Source organism: Manis pentadactyla, chromosome 14 (genome assembly GCF_030020395.1).
Source record: "Manis pentadactyla isolate mManPen7 chromosome 14, mManPen7.hap1, whole genome shotgun sequence".
NCBI classification, from domain to species: Eukaryota; Metazoa; Chordata; class Mammalia; order Pholidota; family Manidae; genus Manis; species Manis pentadactyla.
In genome coordinates, this window is record NC_080032.1 from 29,469,221 (window position 1) to 29,496,749 (window position 27,529).

Consider the following 27,529-nt stretch of genomic DNA (forward strand, 5'->3'; position numbering starts at 1 on the left):
CAGACGTGAGGCTTTTTCTACATTTCCCCTGATGGTTCTGGGTGTGTGGAGGGCCTGGAAGCCACAGCTGCACCTCTCGCCATGCCTTAGGTGGAAATGATGAGGCCAGGAGGCAAGCCCAGTGTGATCCTGAGCCCCTTGGGCCCTGTGGGCCCTGTGGGGGTCTGTATGTCTGGGGGGAGGACCAAGACCCAGAGGACGAGGGGTGCAAATGTGATGGTTGGCCTCTGCTGGTCCCGAGATGGCGGGGGGGTGGTGGCACTTGGCAGCCCCTAGGACTGCATTTGTTCCAGAGAATAATGTGTCCTCTGTCCTCTGGGTGCAGCTGCTCTAGGGGTGGGAGGAGGCAGCCTGGAGCTTCTCCCAGGGCCTCCTCTGCCAGCAGCTGCCAGCTTGGCCTTGAGGATGGCACAGGCGGGCGCTGGGCTCTGCCCACGCTGCCAGGCCCGGAGCCTGGTTTCATGGAGCCCTTGCAGTTTGACAGGCTCTGAGCACTTTGCACTTACTAACTCACCCCAACATCAGCAGCTTGGGAGGTGGGAGTTGTCCCATGGTACAGATGAGGAAACTGAGGCAGGAAGCGGTCACATGATCTGCTTGTGGTCATGATTGCTGGGAGGTGGCAGTGGGGATTTGAACCCATGGCCACACAGGGGAGGGCTCTGGAGGTGAGGACTGAGTTTCCCCTGCCTCCTTCTCCCCCTCTCCTTCTCAAGCACAGCCTGGAGGCTCAGGAAGCTTTAGCTGGTGGGTGAAGGAGCCACTGACTAACCCCGTGAAGGATTCCCTCGTTTAACACTTTCTTGAAAGCAACTTTATTACACAAAGAGTAGCCCTCATTGAGGGAAAAGCAGAAAAACACTGTTAAAATAATAAGAAGAAAGTGAAAATGCCCACCTCCTCCCCCACTGCCCTGTAACTGCTTTAGCATCTCCACATCCCGTGCTTGTTGTTTTCTTGTGTGTTTGTGTCTTTACAAACCCGTGTTTGCACTGTACGTGATAGTCTGTAACTTGCTGGTTTGGACTGAGCGATGTTCATGGAGGGTCAGCTGAGGCCAGGCCTTGGGGGATGTGATATGGGGGTCTTGGAACCTGTGGGCGGACACAGTGGGGTAAGTGGAATAAGAGGTGTGTTATGGGAAAAGGGAAGAGGGGAGCCTTCATGACTTGAGGGGAGGTGGGGAAATCTTCCATTTGGTTATAAAGGATCTGACCTTTGGAGAACGGCAATGGGCTGGGAAGGGTCTTCCTGGCCGGAGGACCAGTGGGGGTAAAGGTAGGGAGATGGGTCGGTAAGCAACCTGTGTTTGGGACTTGGGGACTGTCATGACAGATGTCCAGTGTGCTCCGGGCTGAAGTCATGGCTGGAAATGGGGTGTATGGGAGGCGACTGACTGGGGGTGTCCCTTGTGCTGATCCCATGCCTGTTCTTTCTCCACCACAGGACCGCAGCTTGACTGGCAAGCTGGAGCCAGTGTCTCCTCCCAGCCCCCCCCACGCCGACCCTGAGCTGGAGCTGATACCTCCACGGCTCTCCAAGGAGGAGCTGATCCAGAACATGGACCGGGTGGACCGCGAGATCACCATGGTGGAGCAGCAGATCTCCAAGCTGAAGAAGAAGCAGGTGTGGGCCGGTGGGCGCTGGTGCCTCTGAGTTTCCCACCCAGTGGCAGTGTGACTGAGAAGATAACGGTAGAGTAGGAGTAGTGAGCACGTGTCGAGCCTGCCCGTTGCTGGCTCGTTTCTGTGCCCTTTACGATTATTGGATTAGAGTGCTATTTTGGAGGGTGCAGTGCTGTCCCACAGAACTTTTGCAATGAAATGTTCTAGATCTGCACGTCTGGAACAATACCCACTAGCCACGTGACTGTTGAGCACTTGAAACACACTTTGTGCAGCTGAACTTCTAATTAATTTGAATTAAATGAAATTGACATGTGCATAGCCACATGTGGCTGCTGTACTAGGCAGCACGGGGACAGTTGGTTGAGGGAGGTCAGGGTTTGCAGCCAGGCTGTCCAGTTTCGTGTCTCATCTCTGCCAGTTCCTGGGGCTGTGGGGTGGGGCGCTACTTCTCTGTGCTTCACTGTCCTCATCCATAATGAAGGGAACATCCTGGCCCTGGCCCTGGCGCCAGCTCTGGAATCAGAATGGGTTGAGCCTCCTAGCTCTGCCTCAGAACATTCATGTCTCCGAGCCTCAGTTTCCTTGTCTGTAAAATGGGCACAGGCTTGGCACCATCTCATAGGGTTATGAGGAGGGAACAGAGTCGTGTGGCAAAAATAAATCCTCCCTGTAACTGTCAAAACCAAAAAAAGTTAATATAAAAGATTTAAGATTTATGCTACTAATTTTTAATATCGATTGGCATATAACTAATTGATAATCTGCCCTTTCCCAGCTCTTCTCTTGCTTCCCTCCCTGGCATCTTCAGGTCTCTACAGGGGGGACCCCTGGCCTTTACAGGAGCCCTCATCCCCAGACATCCTCTCTCCCAGGATCAGCAAATCCAGGCAAATCAGCTCAGTGCCTGTTTTGGTAAATAAAGTTTTATTGGCACACAGCCATATTCATCTGTTCACATGTTGTCTGTGTGGCTGTTTCTGATACATTCGCAGAGTTGAGTGGTCACAACAGAGACTGTGTGGCCAGCAAAGCCCAAGATATTTACTCTCGAGGTCTTTACTGGAGAACTTTGCCGCCCTGGTCTATCCTATCAGCCTGGTGGCCTCACCGTTTGGATGCACACATGTCCTGCTCTGTTAGATCGTGGTCTTCTCAAGCTGCAGTGTAAAAGCAGGGTCCTCATCCCCCATTCACCACATGCTTCTAGCGATATTGGCACATGGTAGGTGTTCATTAGAAACTGTTGACTGAGTCAGTGTGATACTGCCTTCACCCTGGGGGGTGTCTGGGTTGCCCCTGGGGAAAGCAGGGGCCCACCTAGTGCTCTTTAGGCATGGAAGTATGGGCTTCAAGTAGGGTCAAGGGCCACTGTGGGCAAGTGAAGGTAGGTGAGAGCCTTCCTGGAAGGGTCATGAGAGTGGGTTTTGAAGGATGTGCAGGGGAGCCAGGGCATTAATGCCAAGAGGGCATCAGGGCACTGCTTGCATGGAGGAGCAGGACGTGGATGGTCCGGTGGCTGGGCCTGGTCAGTGAGGGTCCACCAGCTGCCTCAGACCTGGGGGGAAGTAGGTGGGTTCCCAGATGTCAGCTCAGGTGTCCCCAGAAAAGGCTGGGCCCTGGCTGGAGTCAGGCAGCATTGCAAGGCCAGTGGAGTACTGACACCTTTAGTTCCAGGCTAGCTTCAGGTCATATGCACATGTTTGTGACTGTGGCTGGAAACCAGGTGGCCCAGGGCAGCCCTCAATGATAGATTTTTTTCAGATTGTTTTGGCAGTTTTTTTGAGCTAAAATTCACACAACATAAAATTCTCATTTTAAAATGAACAGTCTAGCATCTAGCACATTTAGAGTGTTGTGCAACCTTTCCTTTGTCTAGTTCTAGAACATTTCCGTCACCCCAAAAGAGACCCCATGCCCATTAGCTGTCACTCCATTCATCCCTCCCCAAATGGCCACTAATCTGCTTTCCGTCTCTGGATTTGCCTGTTGCAGACTTTGCATGAAAGTGGAATCACACAATATGTGACATTTTGCATCTGGTGTCTCACTCAGCATCATGTTTTCAAGGTGCGTCTGTGGTGCAGCTTTGTTAGGACTTCATTCCTTTTTATGGCTGAATCACATTCCATTGAATGCCTGGGCCACATTCTACTAATCTATTCATCAGTTGATGGACTTTGGTCTGTTTTGACTATTGTGGGTAAAGCTGCTTGTGTTCCAAGTATGTGTTTGAGGCCTGTGGTCAGTTTTTTTGGGTCTCTACCCAGGATTGGACCTGCTGGATTGTACAGGAGCTCTAACTTTTTGAGAAACCACCAAACTTTTCCATTCCTACCAGCAATATACAAGGGTCCCAGTTTCTCAATTGTCCTTGCCGACACTTGCTGTTTTCCATTTTTCTTTTTTTTTATGGCCTTTGCATTCAATAGCAGGTTGTTATCAGGCTCTGCAGCCCATACTTTTCATGCATCATCTCTTTTGATCCTCAAAACAGTCTTATGAGGAAGGCACTGTTACTCTTGCTTCCTCCGAGGAGGACACTGAGGGCCAGAGAGGTTGAGTGACTTGGATGAGGCCACAGGGCTGATGAGTGAGGATGACAAAGTTTGGATCTGGGCTTGGCAGAGTTCTGGGTTACCTTCTTAGCAGGGTTTCTGGACGTCTCAGGTATATTCTCTTTGGTGCCTCAGGGAGGGTCACTTTTGTGAACTGGAGAGGCCCTTCCTCCTGTCCCCCTTTTCTCGCTGTGTACTTTGACCATTTCTTGGCTTTGTTGTGCACTTTCTGGAGGGGTTTCAAGGTTTTGCCAAGCGCTAGCTGCCCTTCTGGAAGCCACCAGCAGGAGATGCTGTGGGACCGAGGCAGCTCTGCTGGACCCACCAGGCCTTTGTGCCGGCAGAAACAGGGCCTGAATTTTCTTGCTTTTTCTCTGTTGTCCTTCTCCTGGCCGCCTTTTTGACTTCATAATGATTTGCTCCATGGTCACAGGCACGCTGTGTGAGCATAATGAGCAGAGAACCGCTTTCTCATCTCACTCAAGATGCCCTGTTGGATTACACACCTGGTCATTGGCCTCCTGTGTGACCTTGGCCAATGTCTGAGGTCTCTGGTCTTTAATTTCCCGCTTTGGTATAAAGCAGATGGTGGCATGAGGGGATGTCCTTTATGGTGTTTGGAGAAGGAGGGTCCAGTGTGAAGACCTTGGGCAGATGACAATGACAGTGATGAGGAAAGGCTGCTTGTTAGGAGCTGAGTGTTTTGCATCATCAGCTCCTTTAACTGTCATACCAGCTCTACAGTAGGAACTTGAATCACCCCCATTTTCCAGATGAGGAAAGTGAGGCTCAGAGAAGTGTAGCAACTTCCCAAGGTTATACAGCTTGTAAGTGGTAGAAATAGTTGGACGACGGTTGACCTCCAGAGTCTACACAGCCAGTCCTGATGATGAAGGTACTCACAGTGACAATAATGGGCAGCAATGGCTGGCTTTTAGCTGGGCTCCACGCTGCTGTGCCTGCACTAGCTCAGGGTGGCACAGTGAGTAGCCCCATTTTACAGATGAGGAAATTGAGGCCAGTGGGGTTATGCTCACCTCGCTTTTAGTTCTCCAGGCAGGATTTGAACCCAGGAAGGCTGTGTGTAGTGCCTGGGCCCATCCCTGTGGGAGCTGGGGCCCCTCCAGGGCTCAGAGTCCCTGCGGTGACTCAGAGGAAATGGTGAGCAGCCTGACTTCCTGTGCGGGGCCACCAGCACAGGCTGCGCCTCCTTCCGCCCCGGCGCTTACCACCGCACCTCGCCTTCCCACAGCAACAGCTGGAGGAGGAGGCTGCGAAGCCGCCAGAGCCCGAGAAGCCGGTGTCACCACCGCCCATTGAGTCCAAGCACCGGAGCCTGGTGCAGATCATCTACGACGAAAACCGGGTATGCCCCCTCTCACCAGTCCGCCCTGTGCCTGCTGCCGCCTTGAAGGACCCGGCTCTCCCCCGGGCCTCAGTGTCCCTGTCTGTAAGGTGGGGCCACACTGGCCCCTGCACATGCAGAGACCTGGGTTTGTGAGCGGAAGGGGAGGGGCACCCATCTCGGTGTGGCCGTGACTGCTATGCTCAGACATGCAGACTGGTGCGGACTGTGGCCGTCTTGGGGATGTAGGAGTGTGGGTGTCAGGTCATTGGGATCTCTGGGGGCCAGGGGTCGGTGGGGGATGAGCTCTCCCAGGTCCTGATTCCTCAGTCGGGATGGTTGAACACAGGTCTGTGACAGGCTACGGGGGCTCCTAGGGATCTGTAGGGGGCAGCTGCTAGGTGGCTGGAGGGGACTTGGTCTTGGGGGAGGGGCTCAGGGTACCCAGAGCAGAGTGTCCGTGTGGGATGAACCCCAAGAGCCTAAGCTGCCTTGAAGTGGACACTGGTGTCTAGTGAGGTGGTGAGCTCCCCTTTATCCCAGTTAAGTCTCTGAGAGCTCAGCTTCTATGACTGAGAGTTGACTCTTTCCAAATGTGCTCAGGGCCTGTGGATGTTGAGTCCTGTCCTTATTCTACAGATGAGGAAACTGAGGCCCAGAGAGGGGCTGTTCCTTGTCTGAGGTCATACAGTGAAGTGTGCAGATGGCTCCATTTGTCCCCCTCCTGCCCAGGGCTCTTGGCCACCATTCCCAGCTGTCTCTGCTATGGGATCTGCCCCTGGCTGCTGGATCAGTGCTCCGAGTCCAGGTGGGACTAGCTGGTGTCTTGGGGTCTGGATGGCTGCTCTGGAGCAAACGTGGTTGGGGCCTTTGGCTATAGTTCCAGGCAGGGAACTACTGGGTCAAATGGTTTGACTATGCCTCTACCTCCTGAAGCAGCAATAGATGCAGATGGGGCATCTGAATAGAAGCAATAGATACTGGAGGACTGGAAGCTGTGCGCTGGGCCTTGCAGGGCAGGTCGTCCTCCTATGCCCTGGCCGCCACCCCAAGTAACACTAATAACAATCATGATGATAGAAGAGCTAAGGGGCCATGTGTGCTTCAGCCTGGTGTCCTAGGTTCGAATCCATCTCTACCTCTTCCTGGCTCTATGGCCTTGGGCAAATTCCTTATTCCTTCCTATGACTCCTATTCCTCACTTGCAAAATGATAACTACAGCACCTGCCTTGTACAGTGGTTGGGGATTAAATGGGTTCAGGTAGTGCCCCGAGAACAATGCCTGGTGCCAAGTGCCTTTGGGGGCTGTTACTGTTGTCATCATTGTTCTTCTCTTCTTGTTCTTGTTTACATTTTGCATGATTTCACTTAATCTTCTCCAGGCCTATATGAAACAGGTACTGTTATTCTCTCCATTTTACTTATACAGAAACTGAGGCTCGGAGAGGGAAGGTGACCTGCTTGAGATTGCACAGCAAGTGAGATTTGAGGCTGGGAGTAAGAGCCAGGATGAAGCTGAACCTAGGAGCCTGTGGTAGAGGGCACAAGGGCAAGGCTCTTGACTGTGTCACCCCAGGCAGCCCCTCTGCCTGCCTTCCCTGATCCTTGGGTGGGAGATCAGGCATGGTTCTCTCTAGCAGCTAGAGAGGCAAGTTGGTGGCTTTTCAGGACATTACCACAGTGTCCTTGGCCCTTGTTGGGGACGAGCAGACTCTAACAGGCTGGAGCCCCAGGCTCCCTAGCCTTTGGTGACCACCGTAGGTAGCCTGCTCCTCCTTGCATCCCAGCGAGGCCAGGGTGTTTGACTACACTGATTAGCCAGGGCTGAGTCTTAGGCCCACCCCTACCGTAGGACTGCATAGAGGAGGGGGTTTCTTCCAAGGGGAGATCAGAGGAGGGGAGTAGAGGCTGACCAGGCACATGCAGCCTGTAGCCCCCCACTCCGGGCTGGTAATTACCATGTTGCAGTCCCAGAGCACTGGTATTTCCCTCTCTCCTGCACCTCAGGCCGGGGCGTTATGCTCATTTACAATGACTTCATCCCAGTAGTGTCCTGATGGTGTGTGGGAGTCTCTGGCCCTCCCCTGTGCCCCCACCCCAGCCCCCATAGTTTACAGATGAGCCAGGCAACTGAAGCTCTGGGTAATGTGCCCGTGGCCTCGCAGCTAGTGAGGGGCAGGCTAGCACTCAAACCTGGCTCCTGGGACTGTGAGAGCTGGCCTAGTAAGTTCAGTGGGCACGTCTCACTCACCCTGTTGGCTTGTTCATTCATTCACCATGCGATTGAATGTCTGCTGTATATGCCTGCCACTGTTCCAGGCACTGGGGACGCAGCAGTGACTTGGCCCCCGTCCACTCACACTGGCTTTCTGGTGGGGGAGACAGAATCACACTCACAGTCACCACAAATGGGTACACCACTGGCCTGAGGACTTCCAGCTCCTCACTGTCTCTGAGCCCCCTTCTTGTCTTTCATTTACCCCCACCACCCACCCCTGGCCTTTGTTCTTCCTTCCACACCTGGCGTGCTCCTGCCTCAGGGCCTTTGCTCTGGCTATGCCCTCTGCCTGGAGCTCCTTTTCCCCACTGGCTCTCTCTCACTCCCTCAGCTCTGTGCTCAAATGCCCCCTTTTCAGCAAGGCCCATCCTGACCCACCATGTAATCCTGAAAACATTTCAATCGCCATTTCTTCTGTTCCTGGCTTTAATTTTCTCCTCTGTTGTTCCCACTGGACATGATTTATACTTTATTTGTTTATTCTGTTTATCATAAGCAGGGCCCCATGAGGACAGGAATTTTTGCCTCCTTTTCCCCACCTGTGTCTCCAGCACCCAGAACAGTACCTGGGACACAATAAGTGCTCATATGTTTGTTGAACAAATGATTTTCTTCCATAAGAGTCCCCTGCTTTTGGGGGTGTCCTGGCTCCTTGCCCTATTAGAGGTTAGCAGGGATCCCCTCTGCTAGGGCCGAGCCTTCGGGGTTGGAGGCTGAGTGGGTGGGAGGCCCCTCAGCTGCCTTTGGCAGGAGCAGCCAGGACTTACCACCCCTTGGGGGATCAATAGGATTAAATTTTAATCCTCCTTCCTTCCCTGCTTGGTTTCTCTGAGAGGTGGATGACAAGGGTCTATCTCTAAATGCTGTGCTGGCTCGAAAACGAAGCTTCCCCACCGGGCAGAGCCCGCCTGGCTTTTCTGCATATTGGACTGTGGCTCATTATCCATTCGGAGCACATGGATGAGGCGCCAGCCTGCACAGGGGGAGCCAGCGGAGCCCGGCTTTTCCTGCCTCCCAGGAGCTGCCCACGTGGGCGGGGCGGGGCCGAGCAGGTGCGCACAGATGGCCGAGCAGGAGCAGAGCTGCTGCAGGCCCCGGGGATGGGTGGCGGTGGCCAGGGTTAGGAAAGGCTTCTGGGAAGCAGTGGATGGGTCCTTGGTGTTTGGGTGGGGGTCACAGCAAAGGCTCAGAGGGCATGGGGCTCTCATTTGATCCTCAGAGGGAATGCGTGGGGCATAGGAGGTGGAGGCCTGGCGGGTCTTGGGGGGATGCTCACACTTTGACTTTGGGTGAAAGGGCCACAGGCAGCACTAGTGAAGGATGTACGAACGAGGGACAGCCTGCATGGCGTGGATACCGCAGGAATTCTGGGCCATGGGCGATAGAGGTTGACTTCCTGGAGGAGACAGGCCTTGAGCTAGGGCTGCAAAAATGGGTGCCCCTGGGAACAGGTAGAACATGGTGGTGGCGAGGACTACAGCCTGTTCAAAAGGTGGTGAGGAGGCTGAATTTATGGAGGCAGAGCAGTCCAGTTGCCGAGTGACAAGGACATCAGAGAATAAGACTCAAACCCTCTCTTGCTTTGGATTTTAGGCATTTTACTAGTAAAGTGTGTGCACAATGTGATTAGGACTAAGCAGGACAAAGATGGATACATCGGTAATAACCAGGAACATGAAGCACCTTGTAGAGCACTTCAGGGGTCCAGGCACCCCAGTCCTAGCTTCAGAGCCCTGCCCCACCCTGGGTTGTGACTTGGGCCTTCAGGGCAGTGTCCAGCCCCATCCTACAGCCCAGCACCCTGCTCCAGGCCCACCTCTGCCCCTGCGTCTGGCTCTCCCTCACAGTTCCTGGAGTCCAGAGGTTTCTCCAAAGACAATGTTGTCCTGATGAATTTGTTAACACGAATCCATGAATTCCGCCTCAGCCACTGCATCTCCTTCATCACACCCATGAGAGCTCTGGACAGAGGCTTTGAGCCATGTGCAGGCGAGGAAGCCAAACCTCAGGGCCAATGATGCCCTGAAACGCCACCACCCCTGGCAGATGGACACGGCGTGGAGGGGAGGGTGGTGTGGCTGTGGTCTCGGGCTTCCTGGATGGACACTACCCCCACCTGAGATGAGGAGGGGGAAGCCTGGTGCTCAGCCAGAGCAGGCGGCTAAGGACCCAGAGTGGGGGGTCTGTGCAGGGAAGGCGGGGGCCGGACAGGGCGAGGCTCAGTCTCCCTGCGTAAGAGGAGAGCTGTGACTGGGTGCATACTTGGGGGGTATATGTGTGCCGGTATGTGGGTGTACATGTAACTATGGATGGCTGTGCTCATATGTATGTGGCTACGTGTGTATATGTGCCAGCTGGTGGGGGCACACGTGCACTTACACATCACTCGTGTGTGTTCCTGCATGCATGTGTATTGACTATATGCATGTGCACATGACTTGGTAGGTGTGGGTGTATGGTTGTCTGAGCTTACACATCCATGAACATATATGTGCACTTGTGTTCAAGTGGGCCTCTGGATGACTGTATGTGTGAATCACATGTGAGTCAGCATCTGTGGGGCACAGGATTGGTTATTTTGTGCATTTGTACACCCATGCACGTACAGCTGTGTGACATGCATATGTAAGTTGCTGTGTGTGGGGCATGTGTGTGGTTGTACTACACGAATATGCACATGTCCACTTGGGTACATGTATATCTCTGCACAAGTTTGAATGTGGGTGTGTGTATGAGTCGCTAGTGTGTACACATGCCCTTAGAGATGTAGCACAGTATTTGGTCACATGGGTCCATGGGCTTGTGTGCATCTTTCTGTGCAGGTGACTAAGATCTTTGGTGCCCCAAGCACAGCCACCAACTCCATGGCTACCAGGAGGTCTGGCCACATGGAGCGCTGGGGTCCCCTGCATGAGGGAGTGCAGTCTCTTGAATGAGACTCCAGCCTGACCCCCTGGTCCCTGGCCAGAGTCCCTGCTCTCCCTTCCCTGCTGTCTTGAGGTCCTGGGTTTGTCCCCTGGGAACTGAGCAGGACAACCTGGGGCAGTGACTTGCCAAAGGCTGGGCTGTGGGCGCCCACAGACCCTGGCCAGGAGTCTGGCGTTGGTTCGCCGGGGGCAAGGAGCTTCAGCTCAGAGGGTGAGAGGCAGTCTTTGGTGCGGGACTGGCTCTGTAGCTTGCACCTGTGTTCCCTGGCCGTGCTCCTTTCCTGGGGGTGTCTCCCCTCCACTTGAAAGAGGGCCACGTGGTTAGGAAGTGGATTTGAACTTAAGCCAGCTGGCTGTGAAGCCCTTGCTCTCAGTCCCCAGCTGCCCTGTCCGTCCAGTGTTACAGTATCTTTAGGACTGTTTCTGACAGGGTTCTTCTGGGTAAATTTTAGGTGTGCCACCTTTTGGAAACTGAATTGCAGGGTCACCCAGGGCTTCGAAGTAGAGTGTGGGGAAGGCTTGTTAGGAACAACAGAAGCTCCCATGGGACATGGGAGGAGGAGCTGGCTTTGGGGTGCACCCAGCTGCCTGGGCTCCCCACAGCTTTGGCTGGTCAGAAGAGAGCTCCTCCCTGCTCCTCTCCAAGGGCTGCAGGAAGGCTCTCTCCTGGTGCCCATGTTCTTGAGACTGAGGATGTGGTGGAAGATGGAATCTGCTATGGTTCCTAGGATGCAGGCTTCTGAGAGGATCCGCCACCATGGGGCCTGGGTTCAGTTCTGAGACTGAGGCCCAGCCCTGTGAGGTGGCAGTTTTCAGTGGCCTAGTTGCTCCAGTCCTGCCCTTCCTGTGTTTGGTAGCTCCACTTTTTCTACCTGAGAGTTGCTGCTGATCCCCACAGAGCCTCATGAATGCACACAAACTCCTCTTCATCCCTCAAAACCGAGCCTATGTATCCCTCCTGTGATCTTTCTGGAGAGAGTGACTCATGCCCTGCTTCATGCCTCCTCTGTACACCACACACACCTTTCTCTGCCTGAGCATATAATCTGCCATCATTGTTCTTGTCCGGCTGCCCACTAGGCTGGGTTTATTGCAGGCTTGGGTGGGCCTCTGTCTTGCCCCAGTGCTTAATACAGAGTGGGTGCTCAGGAAGTATTTGGGGAGCTGCCCCGTCTCCTCTCCACCCCATAACCAGTCCTCCACTTGGCCTGGCTTGGGAATTCTCCCGTCTTCAGTACCCTACAACTGACACTTTCTTGCTCCAAGGGGTGGCTGGGGCAGGGGTGGTGTGTCAGGGTGGTACCTGTCTCCAGTGCCCAGGTGATACAGGTCTCAGTTTCAGGGGAGGCCCTGGACAGGACCGCCCTGTCTTTCTTCCTCTGTGGAGCGTGGAGGTGAGAAGGGCTTCTTCCCTGCATCATCTTTCCCTGCCGGAGTCTCATCACCTGTGAAACGGGGACGCATCTTGTGTCTGCCTCACCTTGTGTTTGTGTGTGATTTAAATATCAGTAACATACACTGTGTGCTCAATGCATAGTAGGTGCTCAAAAGATGGCAGTCATTATAATAATTTGCCCCCGGTTTTCTGGCCCCCAGCCATGCTCTGAGGCTGTTAGTCTCGGGGTTCCGGCTCTGCCAAGGGGGCCAAGAGCATGGCTCTGTCCTGGGTGGGCTGGGCCCAGGGCTCTAGGCGGAGCTAGTTCTAGGTGCCAGCTTGAGCCCACCTACATACCTGCTGTCTGGGGCTGGGGTGGGGGAGTGAGGCCGGCCCTTGGCACCCTCCTCCCTGCTGTGACACCAGGAGCTTGAGCCTCTAACTCTGTTGTCAGCTACCTTCCTCAGGACCTTTTGTGGGTCAGATTTGGGGATCACTGGGGGACAGTTTTGATCTGATGATGGTGACTTGCTTGGCCTGCCCCCAGCTCACTGCAGACACTGAGTGGGCTCCCAGTTTGGCTGAGTCAGGAGCACCTAGGTTTTCCTGGGCATAGGAGGGACCTACGCCTCCTGATGTGCGCCGTGGGCACCCCACTTTCCATTGCACACACCGGCCCAGACCTGGCAAATACCCCGCTGAAGCCACTTGCCTAGCTCTGTCCACCCCCACCCCCTGCAGCTGACCCAGCTGCCCTCCACGTCCACAGAGCAGGCCCCGGTGGTTCCAGGCCCGGGCGGAGGCGCTGTCCGCCTTCATGGCCAGCCTGGAGGTCCTGCCTGGTGAGTTCACGGCCACCGAACCCTTGCTGCCACATGATCCTGTTTTCCTAATAAGTCCTGGGTTGTGGGTGGGGAGGGAGGCGGGGAGGCCCCAGGGCAGCTCAGAAATAGTCACATGATTGTGAAATACAAGAATCCTAGAAAGGGTATCTCTGAGGCCTCTATCTTCCCCTCCTCCTCCTCCTCCTCCTCCTCCTCCTCCCTTGCTGGCGGCACCAGCTCTGAGGTAACTGCAGATACCCAGCCAGCTTCCAAGGCGAAAGAAGGCATCTCGGGCCTGGCAGTGCTGGCTGGCTGGCAAGGAGCTGTGCCCACACCACTGGGCCCTGGGGGGGAGTCAGGCAGAGGTGGGGGCAGGCAGTGGAGAACACGGTGCATTTGTTAGAATCGAAACTTGGCAAGCTAGCTGGGGATGGGGCAGGGGTATTGAGGCCCCTCTGTGTTCATCTCCAGCCTGGGGAGAGCTTGCAGGAGACCCAGGCCTCCCGCACCCCACCGGCCGTGGATTGGCGTGCTGGGTTGGGCAGCTGCCTGCTGTTCTGGGAGCCTCTATTTATAATCTGTTCGTTTTTTTTTTTTTTTTTTAATTCCTCCTGTTCTCCATCACCCTGCAGAAGAAGGCCGAAGCTGCACATCGGATTCTGGAAGGCCTGGGGCCCCAGGTGGAGCTGGTGAGCTGGGGGGTAGGGTCGGGAGCCCTGGAACAGGGTGGCAGGAGTGGTGGGCAGATGGCGGGTCGGTGTGCAGAAGGAGGAAGTCACCTGTTGTCAAGCTCTGCCCTGTCCTTGGAGGATGGAGGAAAGGCACCCCCTGATGAGAGGGACTGGCAGACAGTAAGTGGGTGAAAGGGCTGGGCCATGCTGGGGGTGTGGTGGGGGTGCCGTGGCACTCCTGTAGGCTGCAGGAAGGTTGGCACATTGGAGTCCAGCCCATTTGGTCTAGTGTTGCATGGAAAGCCCTAGTTCTGGGCCAGATGATCTGAATTAAGCTCCCAGATCTGCTACTTAACAGCTGTGTGACCCTGAGCAGGTCTCTTAACCTGTCTGTGCCTCAGTATTTTTTTTCTGGAATAATAACACATATCCTATGGGTTATAGTGAAGAAGAACTGCATTAACTTTGTAAAACATTGAATGCAGTGCCTGATGGACAGTCAGTGCTGAGCATTAGCTATTATTATTATTGTTGTTATGATCATCACATCGTCAGTGTCATGTGCTGGCGGGAAGATGCCATGTCAGCAGCAGAGCTGGAAACAGACCTCAGGCCTCTTCTGTCTCGGGTGCCCCATCACCTTTATGTGTCATCAGAGACGTGAAGCTTGGGGGCATGGACACTCCCAGCTGGTGGCTTTGGAGTCCCAGGGGACTCCAAGGCAGAAGCCTCATCCCCAGGAGATGTGGCCAGAGTCCCCACCTGCCCAGGACCAGTCAGCACCCCTCAGGGTGCTGGGGGAACACCGCTAACCCACATGTGGACATGGGATGGATGTGAGGGTCCCCGTGCACATGGCAGGTCTGGGGTGTGTGTGTGCATGCTTATGGGGCAGAAATAAAGTCTCATGCACTTGGAGCCTCACTTTAAACTCAGGTCCACTGTGTGTTTGCTGAGTGGCCTTGGGATAGGGACTCAGTTCTCTTGTGGGTGTGATGGGAAGAGGAGGGTCTCTGTGAAGGTGGAGCAGTGATGTGTGGTCAGGCTCACTGGGCACGGTGCTTGGCCTATAGTAAGTGTGCAGCTGGTGCGAGCCTGTAGGAGGGCTGTGCTGTTTCCCCTGAGTTTCTTCAGCAGTGAAGCTGCTCCCTGCTTGGGCTCCGTCTGCTCAGGTCTCTGAGGAACAGTGAGTGGCTGGCCTCAAGCCTCCCCGGCCTTTCCAAAGGGCAGAGCCAGACAGTCAGTGGGGAGGTGGGAGAGCACCCCTCCTGCGTGAGTGGCAGCCTCCCAGCCTAGGGTCTTGCTTCTCCTGTTGGGCATGATTTCTGGGCTTCTCTATCATCCTCTTTTTTTTTTTTGTAGCCTTCTTGAGGTGTAATTCACATGCCTTACAATTCACCCATTGAAACGTACAGTTCACTGGCTTTTAGTCTATTCACAGATGTGTGCGACCATCTCCACAATCAATGTTTGGACATTTCACCATCTCAAAAAGAGCTCTGTACTCTAAACTGTCATCTCCATATCTACCCACTCCCCAGCCTCCCTCCCGCTGCCCTCACCAGCCACTAATCCACTTTCTGTCTCTATGCATTTGTCTGTTCTGGATATGTCGTATCAATGGAATCATACATTATATGGCCTTTTGTGTCTGACTTCATTCAGCATAATATTCTTAAGATTCATCTCTGGTGTAATGTGTGTCAGAGCTTCATTCCTTTTTATGGCTGAATCATAATCCACTGTATGGATGGACCACATGTATCTGTTTATCCACTGAGGGACATTAGATTGTTTTTGCTTTTGGCCATTATAAATAAAGTGACCATGATGTACAAGTTTCTACATGGACATACGTTTTCATGTCCCTCGGTACATAGCTAGGGCTGAGATTGCTGGTCATGTTAACTCTGCCTCTCTGTTCAGCTACTTGAATTGACAGGCTGTTTTCTAAAGTTGCTGCACCATTTTCTGTTCCTACCAGTAAGTTGCCCCTTGCCTTGGTTTCCCCCCTTGCCTGTGGAGATGGGAGAACCAGAGGCAGGGCCTCAGCGCTTCCAGACCTGGAGGGCCCCCTCTCCCCTTTCCTGACCTAATTGGTCCCAGCGCCCTCCTGAGCGGGGGGGTGTGAGTGGAGGTTACTGTGTCTGGAGGCCCGAGGAATGCCCATGCAGGAAGCAGGGCCAGCTTCCCTGTGTGTGGGGGAGTGTGTCTGCTGGGCTCAGAATCCACGTGATTCTTTTCTGGGTGTTGGGGCTGTCTCTGAGTGGAGGCTCTCAAAGCTGGTCGCTTAGGTGGACAAGGTGTGGAGGGGCTGTCACTGGAGTCCTCTTGAAGTCAGTGGGCTCTTGGCTTGGTGGCCTTCAGTGGGGCTGGGGAGGAGACTCATATTGACAGGGCACCCACCATGTGTCAGGCCTCGTGGAAGCGCCACAGTCCTTTTCCTAGATGAGACTCAGAGAGGGCAATGCCTTGCCCAGGGTCACATAGCAAAGAGATGTTGTAGGGAGGTGTGCGGAGCCCGCGGGCTTGTGGCTGACTGTTGTGCACAGGTCTGCCCTCTGTCTCTGTCACTGCAAGGCCCGGGTGGCCAGAGGTGACCTCCACGCAGAGGCAGCTCAGAGGTGTGCCCTCCACAGTGGCTGCTCCTTGCTACCTGGGGGTGAGAGCTCAGACCTTGGAGGCCTGCTGTTGCCGACCCCATCCTGGGCCGCCGGGCTGCACCAAGGTGAATCCAGTTCCTGGAGGCCTCTCCCACCTGCAGCCAGGGAGCAAGCACTCAGCCTCCCGAGAGGCTGCTTTGCCTCGGGGGCAGTGATAGGGCTCTGCAACTTCCCTGCGAGGGAGGCCTGGGCCCAGGATAATTTGCATTGGAAAGGAAGAAAATTTGCATAGGCAGCTCCTTTGGTCTTTCCTGGGCACCAGCCCCCACCTCCCGGCTCGTCTGGGCCTGCTCTGGAGAAGGGGGCAGCGCGGGGTGGGGGTGTGGGCGGCCGCAGCTCCCTCCTCTCCCCGCTGCTTTGAGTCACTGGTTTCCTTCCTGTACAGAGCTGCTATTTTAAGAACATGGTGTCAACCAGAGGGTTGAGGGCTGGGGCTGATACTTCATTTCTTAGCAGCTCGGTCCACCTGGGGTGCTGGCTGTCCTTGGCTACCTGGCCGGCCGGCAGAAGACAGGTCAGGAGGGACTCTTCCTTCTCCCCAAGACCCAGTTCTGCTCTCTTAGTCATAAAAACACCTCATTTCTGCCCAGGGCTTTACAGTCTTGCACCCCCCCACCCTCACCCCAGTGCTCTTTCTGCCCTCTGTTTGGCTGCGCCCCCATATCAAGAGGAGAAAAGGAGAGACAGGCCCCAGACACAGCCAGGGGTTCCTGCTTGCACCCTAGCTTTCCCACCTTGCTCCTCTGGGGTCCCTGGGAGGGGTTTTTTCCTCTTAGATGTGTCCCTAGAGGGGATTGAAGCCTGTGAGGCAGTGAGACAGGGAGAGCTGAGCCCCCAAGGGCTGCTGGGGGTGTGTGGGCCAAGGCTGTCTCCTGGCTACCACGCTGGGACTTGTGTCCTGGCTTGTGCAGCTCCCTGTGCGGATGGGGTGGAGGGGATCTAGGGGAGACCCCCTTGGGCCTTCTCTGCCCTCCCCTCACAGTGTACCAGCAAAGGACAGGACATATTCTGGGCTCTCCCCACCCCCATCCCACTCAGGACCTCCACAGACGGCTGCCCAAAGGTGGCCAGCAGCCCCCAGCACTCTGGGCTGAGTCTCCCCTTCCCTCCCAGGTCTCAGTTTACCTCAGAGAGTGCAGAGGGAGTGCGTCCCTGGGGGCAGACTGCAGTTGTTCTCTTGGTCTTTTTGCTGAAGGGCTGTCCCCGAGGCCACCTCCAGGGCCAGGGTGTTCTGGCTCACCTTGCCTGGCAGAGTGAAAGTGATTCCCTCCCTGCCTGTTTGGTGGGTCCCAGGCTGACTGGGACCTTGCTGCCCTCTGAAGTTGCCCCCCTTTCCTGGCCTATCCCACCTTGTAGAAACACAGCCCCCTGCCCATCGCTTTGCTCCCTGGGGCTCTGTGTGTGGGCCTTCAGCCCCTCCTGGCTTCCTTAGGTGGTGGACACATTGCCTTTTGCCATCTTTAAAGCCAAAACAAAGCAAATCTGACATTTCGACAGCCCAAGGTGGTAGGTCCTGTGTGCTCCTGCCCATTTACCAGCTGAGCCTGGAGTGCTGAAGGCATGGGTGAGAGATCCCACAGCTAGCGAAGGAGGCGCCCTCATGTCAGTTAAATCCTGGAGGTCTGCCCCTGGACACTGACCCTTCAGGCCCTGCCCACACCCTCCTGGCCTATGTTTTATTGGCAAGTGGGGAATATAAAGGCCCTAATGCCTATAAAGGATTAAATGTGGACATGAAATTCGGCCCGGCATCTCTGTATGCCCCTTGCTGTTCTGAGATAAGGGCTCTCAGCCTTGTGCAACGTCATAAGCTCTTGGTTGGGAAGTTCTGCAGTGAATGTGACTGCAGGCTGTGTAGTTGCCCTCATGTTCAATCCCCTGCAGAGGGGCTGGGGAAACCTCCTCATGTCCACCTGAGCACCAGCTGTGGGGAGAGATGTTCTGTGCCCGCAGCAGGGTGCTGTCTCCCTTCCTGGGGAAGTAGCTGAGCCTGGAGCCTGGACTTGCCATGGAGGGAATCTGGGAGACACCATGTGACAGGTGACCTTTCATTGGCCAGGGCTGCCTGTGGTGCTCTACCCATAGGCCTATGACTGCCCAGGCAGTGGAGGGTCCCCCTGAGGGGCCCACCCTGTCCATGGAGGCTGGGGGTGGCAGGAGGCCTGTGACTGTGCAGCTTGCAGGGGGGTGCCCACTGGCTAGGATTGTCAGGATGTTTGTAGGTGTCAGAGGTGTGTTCTAGGGAGAATATCTAGGTCGGGGTCTTAAGTGCCTTCTCCCCTCACCCCACCTTCCCTGCCCTGAGGCATCGGGACTCTGTGGCTCCACCCTTCCCTTGTCCTGTCTGACCCCTCACTCTGTGTGCTTGGCTGCACCACAGTCATCCATGGCTGCCTTGGCCGGCTCCTGCTGCACGTATGGGTATGTGCAGAGGGGCAGAGGCACACGGACATGCAGTGGGAGACACACAGAGGAGCATGGGCAGAGACAGAGCGGCCCCCTCCCTCCACAACTGGAGTTGAGACAGGATTTTAGTTCCAGCTTTTCTCTTAGCAGCTCTTTAACCTCTCAGGGACTCAGTGTTCTCACCTGTAAAACGGGGATGGGGATGGTATCAGTTAGCCACAGCTGTGTAACAAACGAACCCCACATTTAGTGGCTTGAAACTGCAACTGTTTACTTTTTCCCACTAGTGCGGAAGTCGGGTGAGCATTTCTGTTGATCTGGGCTCAGCTCACATCTATGGGCAGCAGGGCCATGGGACGGTGGCTGTAGCTCAGCCTTGGCTTGGGTGGCGCTGCCGTGCTCCACGTCGTCTCTGCCTCCAGCAGGCCAGGCTAGGCCTGTCCTCTTGACGGAGGCAGGCGAACAAGAAAGGAAGCAGAAACGCAGACGTGAATTTTCAAGCCTCTGCTTTCGTTAAGTTTGCAACTGTCCCATTGGCCAAAGCAAGGGTGGGGGGAGGAGGCAGGAAAAATGGGTGCCATTAATACAGTCACGGCTCCCCAGTGGTGGTGATGACGCTGATCCTTCTCGGGTGTTTCAGTCTGCCAGGCACCCGTCTAAGAGCTCTGCGTGTATTCCTTATTGATGTCCATGACTCTATATGAGTTCAACCCCATTTATAGATGCAAACAAATGGCTTGAGTAACTCACCCAGAGATGCACAGCTAAGAGGTGGCAGAGCCCGGATGTGGACCCAAGCTATACCCTTAGCCCCTCACTGTGGCGCTGCCACCCAGGAAGGAGATAACACGGTGTCTAGCTCAGCGCTGGGCCCGTAGCAGACACTGCTATAGCCTTCCTCCCATGGTGCGCACTTGTTCATGCCTCGCTGCTGGAGAGCACACGCGGTCTGAATGAATCCTAATTCCTTACCAGCCCTGATGGTGGGCATTCAGCTGGCAGCTGATGTGCTGCAGTCCAGCCATTCTGGTGCTCCTCTTCTGGGGGAACACAGTGCGCAAACATTTCTGCGGCATGTGCAGTGGGGGTGGGGGGTCACAGGGCACGTGTTGCCATGCTTTAATAGGTGCTGCTTCACTGCTCACTGGGGCCCGTACACCCATATGGTCTCCACCCTCTGTGTGCAGGCTTTCTTGTCTACCCACGTCCTCACCAACACCTGGCATTATTTGGCTTTTTGTCTTCTGCCAGTCAGTGGAGTGACATGGCATCTCCTGTGATGTCTGACTGAGAAGTAGACCCGTTTTTCTATTTGAGACTGTTGCTGATCTCAGTCCCTTGGGATATGTGTGCTTGTCCCTGGGCGGTCAGGCCAGCGCTGCCCAGTGCCTTGCAGAATAGCGGTGATGGCCGTGGTGGGGGGGGCATGGTATCCACAGCTGTGCCCAGAGGGTTACAGCCTGTTCCTGGCTGGGGCTGTGGGCTGGGTCCCATGTTCTGTTTTATGCTTGCAGCCAGTTCTCACACCAGTGGGCAGGTCCCTGGTGCCAGGGCCTTGGGCACCGTGGCTCGTGGCTGAGGTTGCCTAGGGCTAGAGCTCCAGCCACAGGGCTCTGCAGTAGCTAGCCTGGCCCACACCAGCTGCTCAACACCCAGACCCTGCTCTGATGTGCTTCCCTCTCTCTTCCTTTGCAGCCCTTGTACAACCAACCCTCTGACACTAGGCAGTATCATGAGAACATCAAAATGTGAGTACCCAGGGGCAGGTGTGCAGACATGGGGTCAGGGATAGGCTCTTGGGCCTTGGAAGTCTGGGCTGGTATTAGGGCTCCCAGCCAGGGCCAGGTGCTGGAGGCGGGGTCAGAAGAGGGCAGTCTGGGTAGGAGTTCTGCACTGAGCAGGCCCAGGGCAGGGAGGGGCAGAGGGCATGCCCCGTGAAGCTTTGGGGACAGACCTTGGGTTGGCGAGGGCAGGCGAGGAAGCTGCACACACGGTCTTGGAGATGGAGGTGGAAGGTTGCTGATCTTTATCCTGTTTGAGTGGAAGGAAGCTGTTACCAGATGAAGAAGAGTGGGCTCAGGATGATGGGTGGCCCAGGGCAAGCAGGAACCATGGCCTGGGCTCTGATGTAAGCATATTTGGGAGTGTCCTGCAATCTGCACAGGGGTCCTTCTGTGGCACAGCCCAGAGTAGAGCACCTGGGAGCACTATTCCAGACCCAGAGGGTTTGGAGGTGGCCAATATCCCCATGATGGGGCCTTTTCCCATATGGATGCTAGGAGCAAAACAAATCAGTTAAATGCCATATGCAGTTGCTGTAAGCTGAGCTGGCAGAACAGGGCCACCAGGCCCGTGCTAAAGGCTCGTAGCTTCATGTGTTCAAGCTGGGAGCAGGGCTTTGGAGGTGTGACTGCTGGAACAGGACTGTTTTTTTTCTTGGGATGCAATAAAGGGTGCATAGCCTTGTTGGCTGAAGAAGGGATATTACCTTGTGTTGTTATCCAGAAACCCAAAGGTGAAAGGGGCGTTAGACCTTGCCCCTTGGGGGACATGTGGCTATGAGCACTCTGGGGGTGTTAGGTTGGAGGTCTTTGGGATCACAGTGTTTGAACTGTTCAAGGTTCATCATTGTGAAAGCATGCAGGCATTTTTGTGTGACCTCAGAGGGTGGTACTTAGCTGGTCCAGTGGGCAGTCCAGCCTAGTCTAATTGTCCGAGCTTCCCTCGGGTGGAATTGCAGGGTGTATGTGCAGCAGTGAGCTCCTATCCCTGGAGGCATGCAAACCTGATGGTTTTCAAGTACCTGCTGGTGCTGGACTACTTGACGGGGAGGTCCCTTCTATTGTAGTTTCTGGACTCACATGACTGGTCCAGGCTCTGGTGGCTGACACAGCCAACCCCCTTGCAGCTCCCAGTGACTGATGGAACACCCTAGAACATCTCTTATTGCCAGTGAGGTCCTTGGCACATTTGGGCTCTAGAGAACCTGCTGAGGATGCCTCACCTGCAGTACTGGTACTGAGTCACTCCGAGCCTGTGGCCAGCAATGTGATTTATGCTGAGAAGTGATGTGATCAGGTTTTTGTTTTAAAAGTTCACTCTGGTGGTTACAGGGAGAAAGGACTGGGGGTCAGGAGACCTTGGCGAAGTCACTGCAGCCATCCTGGCAAGCAGCGTTGGTGGGATGCAGGTGGACCTGACCCTGTGAGAGCTGCCCAGGGCCAGGGAGGTCCTCTGGACACCAAGGTCAGGGCCCAGGCAGCTGTGGAGATGGTGAAGCCATTTCCTGGAACTAGACAGCAAGGGGCTGGTTGGGGGCACAGGCATCAGGCCTTTGTGGCTAGTCCTTACTCGCAGCGCCTCAGTTTCCCGATCTGTGAGATGGCTTTGATAAAAGCTTCTGGATCTTAGGGTTGCTGAGGATTCACTCAGTTAGATCCTGAGGAGCTGAGCTCAGTGTGAGGCATGTAGGAAGCGTTCTGAGTTTGTTCTTACTTATCTACAGAGTCCAAGAGAGTCATTCCCTGGCCATTTATTCAGCTGACAAATAGTTACTGAGCACCTGTTATGTGTGAAGCCCTGTTCTGGGCCTTGGCAAGATAGCATGGACCAGACCTGATGTTCTGGTGGTGCAACAAATCTGTCTGTGATGTAGTGACAAGGAGGGGAACCAGGCTGGGCTGGCTGGGGGGCCTGCTTCTTCACCAGGCGCACCCCCTCCCTGACCTGGGCCTCCTCCCTGCCCGCTTCCTGCTGCTGTAATTGCCACCAGGTGTGGGGGTCATCCCCTTCCCAAGGACCTTGTCCTGTCACTTTAATCTCTCTGTGTCTGTGCGCTGGGGCTGCAGAGTTAAAGTTAATTTCACGCTTGACTTCTGGCAGTGCTGGCGATTCCAGACATGCTGAAGTCACCTGTACCCACCTCTACTCTCCCCCTCTGCCGCCTGCTGTGGTGGGAGGCGTGGGGGGGCAGCAGCCCGTGCTCTGGGAGGACTTCAGCCGCAGGCCTCCGGAGTGAAGCAGGGGAAGGGTTGGGGCAATCCCAGCATAAATGTGTGTCCTGTCCAGGGCCCAGCTGCATCCAGGGCCCAGCCGCATCCAGGGCCCAGCCGCACCCTCTGCAGGGCCCGCCCAGAGAGTTCATCCTGCAGCCCCCACATGATGCTGTGTGAGGGCTAGGATTGGTGCAGGGGTGCCTCCCACTGATCCTGTGGTTCTGCTGTGGCCCCACCTTTCCTCTGTCAGCCCTGGCAGCAGCCTTGTCCTCTGGTTCCTTGGAGCCTGGAGGCCCTCTGGCTCCTTATGTTCCTTTCCTTTAGATTTTCTTATCTTGCAGTCTGATTTCTTCCCTCCTGCTGCCTTGTTTGGGGGTTGGCTGACTGGAGCCATCAGCCCCAAGGGTGTGCCAGTTAGAGGGTACTTAGGACCCAGGTTACTGTGAACAGGTCTTTGTGGTCTTGCCCAGGAGGTTCAGAGATGTTAGGTAACTTCTCTAGGTTCACACAGCCAAACTCCTAAACCAGCCTGATCTGCACACCCACCCTGTTATGTCTCCTGGCTCTCTAGTCCAGGCTTGCCTTTCACTAGCCCAGTGACCTTGGACAAGTCATGTCACTGCTTGTCATTAAGTTTATCTCCTTGGAGTGTGATTTTGTGTGGGAAGAGTACTCAGCCCCCGGTGAGCAGGATTCAGACCACTAATCACTCCAGTCCGATAGGCTCTTCTCGAGGCATTCGGGGCCCTGCACAGACTGCCCCCTTCTTACTCTTCCCCAGCACCTGGGGTCTGGCTGTGCCTGAATACCCCTTCTTACCCCTTTCAAATTCAGTTGACCATCACCCTTACTCCTCAGCTGCCCTGTGCTCCCCATTTCCCTTTCCATACTATTCCTCTGTTTCTCCCAGGCCTCAGCTCAAACCTCCCCTCCTCCAGGAAGACTTCCCTGATTGTTCCATGCTTTCCTTTTCCAGAACTCCATAGGCCCAGGACCAATCCCACCCAGGCCTGACCAGACCCTCCTCAAATGTTCACAGAACAACCATCTCCTTATCGCTTCCTGCTAGTTCTTATTTCTCTTTCCCAGTCCAGGGTCAGAGGATAAGGCTGGTGTTTCCTTATCGGTTATGCTTTTTTGAACCCTGACTTCTCCAGGAGACTGTAGGTAGCCTTTGCACTTCATAAATGCCTCCACTGGTGAACTCATCACATTGCTGGTTCGTTGGCCCTTTCAGAGAGCCCTCTTAAAGACTGTGTTCCTTATTTTTGCTGGAAAAAATCTCAGTGGAAAAGATTGACTTGCAGCAAGCTATTTGTAGTAAGCTATTTACATCTCCAATACCAAAACATTTCTTGGGACAAAATAAACACAAAAAACGTTTGCCAGAAAAATGTTAAACACATGGACATCCCATGCCAGATGCCTAGATGCATATGAACCTAGATGTTGCCTCTGGGTGCAGGAAAGACAGATGGAGAGGGCTGGTGTGAGGCAGTAGGGAGTGGTGGAGACTATGGCAAATTGAGCTTGTCACCCTTTTAGAGGAACAGTCAGACGTCAATCCCCAGCCTGTTGCCACAAGGGAATGTAGCCAGACTACATGATCTTTTAAGAGCTTTAAGTTCAGCTTTTTATGCAACAGCTCCTGGGATTCAATATTAGCAATGATTTCAGGGTTTTTAGAAAGCATTACTGTCCAAACACTCCCACGGGCTGGCTCTGCTTGGGGTCTGCGCCTGTGTGCAACCTGTGGACTCAACTTTTGTCCTCTGTGGCAGTAAGCAGATGACTCTGGGTGCCAGGCACTGTGCTTGCTTTGGAAGGAAACCCAGATCCGGCAGGGAGAATTCACGCTCTCTGGTAGCTGCGGTGAACAGGGGCGGCTGCACACCTCACCCCAGCCCCCACGAGACTTTGTACTCCCTGAGTCTTTTCTCAGCTCACAGCCATAGCACTGCTATTTGCTGAGACTGTTATGTGCCGTATTGGCTCCCTGGGGCCGTGGTAACAGATCACCACAGACCAGGCGCTGGGAACAGCGGCAATTTATTCTCTCCCTGCTCTGGAGGCCAGAAGTTGGAAATCAAGGGGGAGAACCCTTTCAGCCTCCTCCAGCTTCTGATGTTTGCTGGCTGTCTGTGGCATTCCTTGGCTTGCACTCACTTCACTCTAACCCTCCGTCTTCATGAGGCCTTCTCACTATGTCTTGTCACATTTCTGTCTCTTTCTGCGTGGATGTTTCCATGCCCAGATTCGGGCCACCCTAATGACGTCATGCTAACTTGACCTCTGTAAATACCTGATTTCCAAATAAGGTCACAGTCTGAGGTACAAGGGGCTAGGAGGATTCCCACATCTTTTTGCGGGGGACACATTTCAATTCATAACATACATCAACCCCCTTACAAGCCCTGAAGTAAATTGTATTTGATTTTACTGTAGCATTTCAACATAAATCATGTCCCTCTTTTTTTTTTTTAAGGTTTATTTTAAAATAGCTATATTTTCAGAAATGTTGCAGAGAACAGTGCAGAAAATTTCCTGTATGCCCTGCACCCTGCCTCCCCAGTGGGAACATCTTAGGTAAATGGGGAGCGTTTATCAATACTGAGAAGTAACAGTGGTGCAGTGTCCATTTTCTGGTTGAAGATCTTTCCAGGTCCCTGCTTTGTGCTTTGTCCTGGTGTCCCTTTGGTCTCTAAGCTGTGACAGCATCTCCATCTTCCCTTGATTCTCCTGACCCTGAAAAAGTACTGGTCTTTGCAAGAGTACTGGCCGGGGGGTTTGTAGACTGTCCCTCCACTTAGCTTCATGAGGGGCAGGGCTTGTGGTTTGGGGGGAAGAGCCGGAGTGAGGAGCCGCCTTCCCGACATGCCTGGCAGGGCCTGATGCAGTGCCATGACGGCTGCTGTGGGCCTGGCTCTGTCAGGGTGGTGGCAGCCTGTCCTGCTTTAGAGCTGCTCTCTCCCTGCTGGGCTCTGCAGTCACTAATCCAGCCCACTGTCCAGGGCCGGAGCTCAGACCCAACCCCTGCAGGGGGACATCCAGTTAAGCCTGCCAGGATGATTAGTAAATATTTGGGGGAAGATGCTTTGAGGCTTTGCAAGTTTCCTGTTTCTCCTCTAAGTTTTGCTAATGGAGTTAACATTCGTGGGTGGCTCTCGCCTGCGGCTGTGACTTCTGTGGGTTCTGGTGGTGATTTTCTGCTTCCTCATGCCTCCTACGCTCATCGATTGGAATTCTGTAAGGAACATTCGCCCCTTCTCCACGTTTATTTATTTAATCAATCACTTATGTATATCCGTGTGTACTCGTGGATATTTATTTTGTTCTGTGGGTTATAATCTGACGCTCATGTTATTTATTTTGCTCATCAGATTGTTCTGGCTCTGGCAGTCGGGTCGGGTCCTATGTCCTTCAGATCTTTTTTGTCCTTTTTACCTTTTCTATTCTTGAAGATGGCTGGGCTCATCTTGTGTACTTCTGCCTCCATGCTGGAATCAGCCACCCTCCCGGCAGAAGTGGCCTTGGTACTGGAGAACTGTGTTAGAAACCAGCGCTCAGTGCTGCTGGGCTCCTGCTCTGGGCTCGCCCTGCTTTTTTGCTTTCTCAGCTGTCCGTCTTTATAAAGTCCAAGCCCTTTACTGTGCCCAGACTCACAAGGCCCATAGAGTGGCTCTGCTAGCCTTGCTCCTCTCTTTTCTCCCCTCCCCTCCCGCCTGTCCCTCCTGGTGCTCTCCAGCCATGTGGGGTCTCCTCTGCTCCTCAGGTACTCTGAGCTTGTTCCCACCTCAGGGCCCTTGCACTTGCAGCGCCTCATGCCTGGTGTGTCCTTCCCTCTCATATTCCCACAGCCAGCTCCTTTGGGTGGTCTGGAGCTCAGCGCAAGGCTAGCTCCGGGAGACTTTCCTGCACCACTGAAACTAGAAGGGCCCCTCCCACCTGTCACCACCCCACCACCTGTTGAAGTTCCTGAGTCCAGAATTATCTTGATGATCTAGCTGACTGTCAGTGTCTTGCTGACCTGCGGACTCTGATTGTCTAGCTCTCTGCTGTGTCCTCCATGCCTGGAACAACACCTGGCACATAGTAGGTGCTCAGTAAACATTTGTTGAATGACTGAGATCCAGCATGGTACTATTGCACCCAGTTTTCAGATGAGGAAATTGAGGCTGAGAGACCCTCTGTTGTGAAGTGAAGGTTTCTGGTCTCAGCCTATGTGACTGAGGACCCCCTAGAGCCCCCTAGACTGGGTGCGGAGGCCAGAAAGACCCTGGGAGTCAGGGTTCCCCCTATGGGCCCTCCTGGAAGTGGACATGACAGTTCCTTGTTGGGAGGTGGGGTGTTGACTGGGCTTTGAGCCCCACCAGGATCCACGGAGGGCTCTGGAGGGGGACCGCTGCCCATATGCTCCCTGTGGCCTTTCCCTCCTAACAGAGAGGGCACATGCGGGTTCGTTTGCCTTTCTGGACTTGAGATGAGTTAGTGTGGATGCTGACTCCTGCAAAAATGCACAGGGCCTGGGGATCAGGGTGGGTGCGGCAGGCACAGGGGCACATCGTGACTCAGCCTGGTAGTGGGGCCTCTGAATGGTGTGTGTGCACCAAGGTGTGGGGGCAGAGTGACTCCCCATGGGGCCCTGTGTTGGGTCGATTCCAGCCCTTCAGCCCCATGAGCATGTCTGGGGGAGCTTTGCCTGTCCGTCAGGTCAGGTCCTTGTCCTGAGGTTGGGGTCCAGGGTAGCCCCTGAGACCCCTGTGGGTTGAATGGGGCAGGAGTCCCTGTCCACAGTTCGTGAACTTTTTGTGGGTTTTGGACATTGCTGCAAACACAAGGAAGGGGGGTTCCCCTCTCTGCT

At 54.5% G+C, this 27,529-nt stretch overlaps 1 protein-coding gene across 25 annotated transcripts in view; it reads left to right on the plus strand.

The window, feature by feature from the left end:
• The window catches only part of NCOR2 (nuclear receptor corepressor 2), a 200,756-nt gene that overhangs the window by 72,949 nt on the left and 100,278 nt on the right, over nt 1-27,529 (plus strand). For all 25 annotated transcript variants that reach the window (XR_008993700.1, XM_036921780.2, XM_057491719.1 and 22 more), the window contains 4 exons: nt 1,447-1,626; nt 5,436-5,549; nt 13,566-13,622; nt 20,369-20,421. Coding sequence is in view for 24 of the 25 variants with exons in the window: in XM_036921780.2 (XP_036777675.2) it covers nt 1,447-1,626; nt 5,436-5,549; nt 13,566-13,622; nt 20,369-20,421 (404 nt within the window). In the remaining variant the exon portion in view is untranslated. The remainder of the gene's footprint in view (nt 1-1,446; nt 1,627-5,435; nt 5,550-13,565; nt 13,623-20,368; nt 20,422-27,529) is intronic.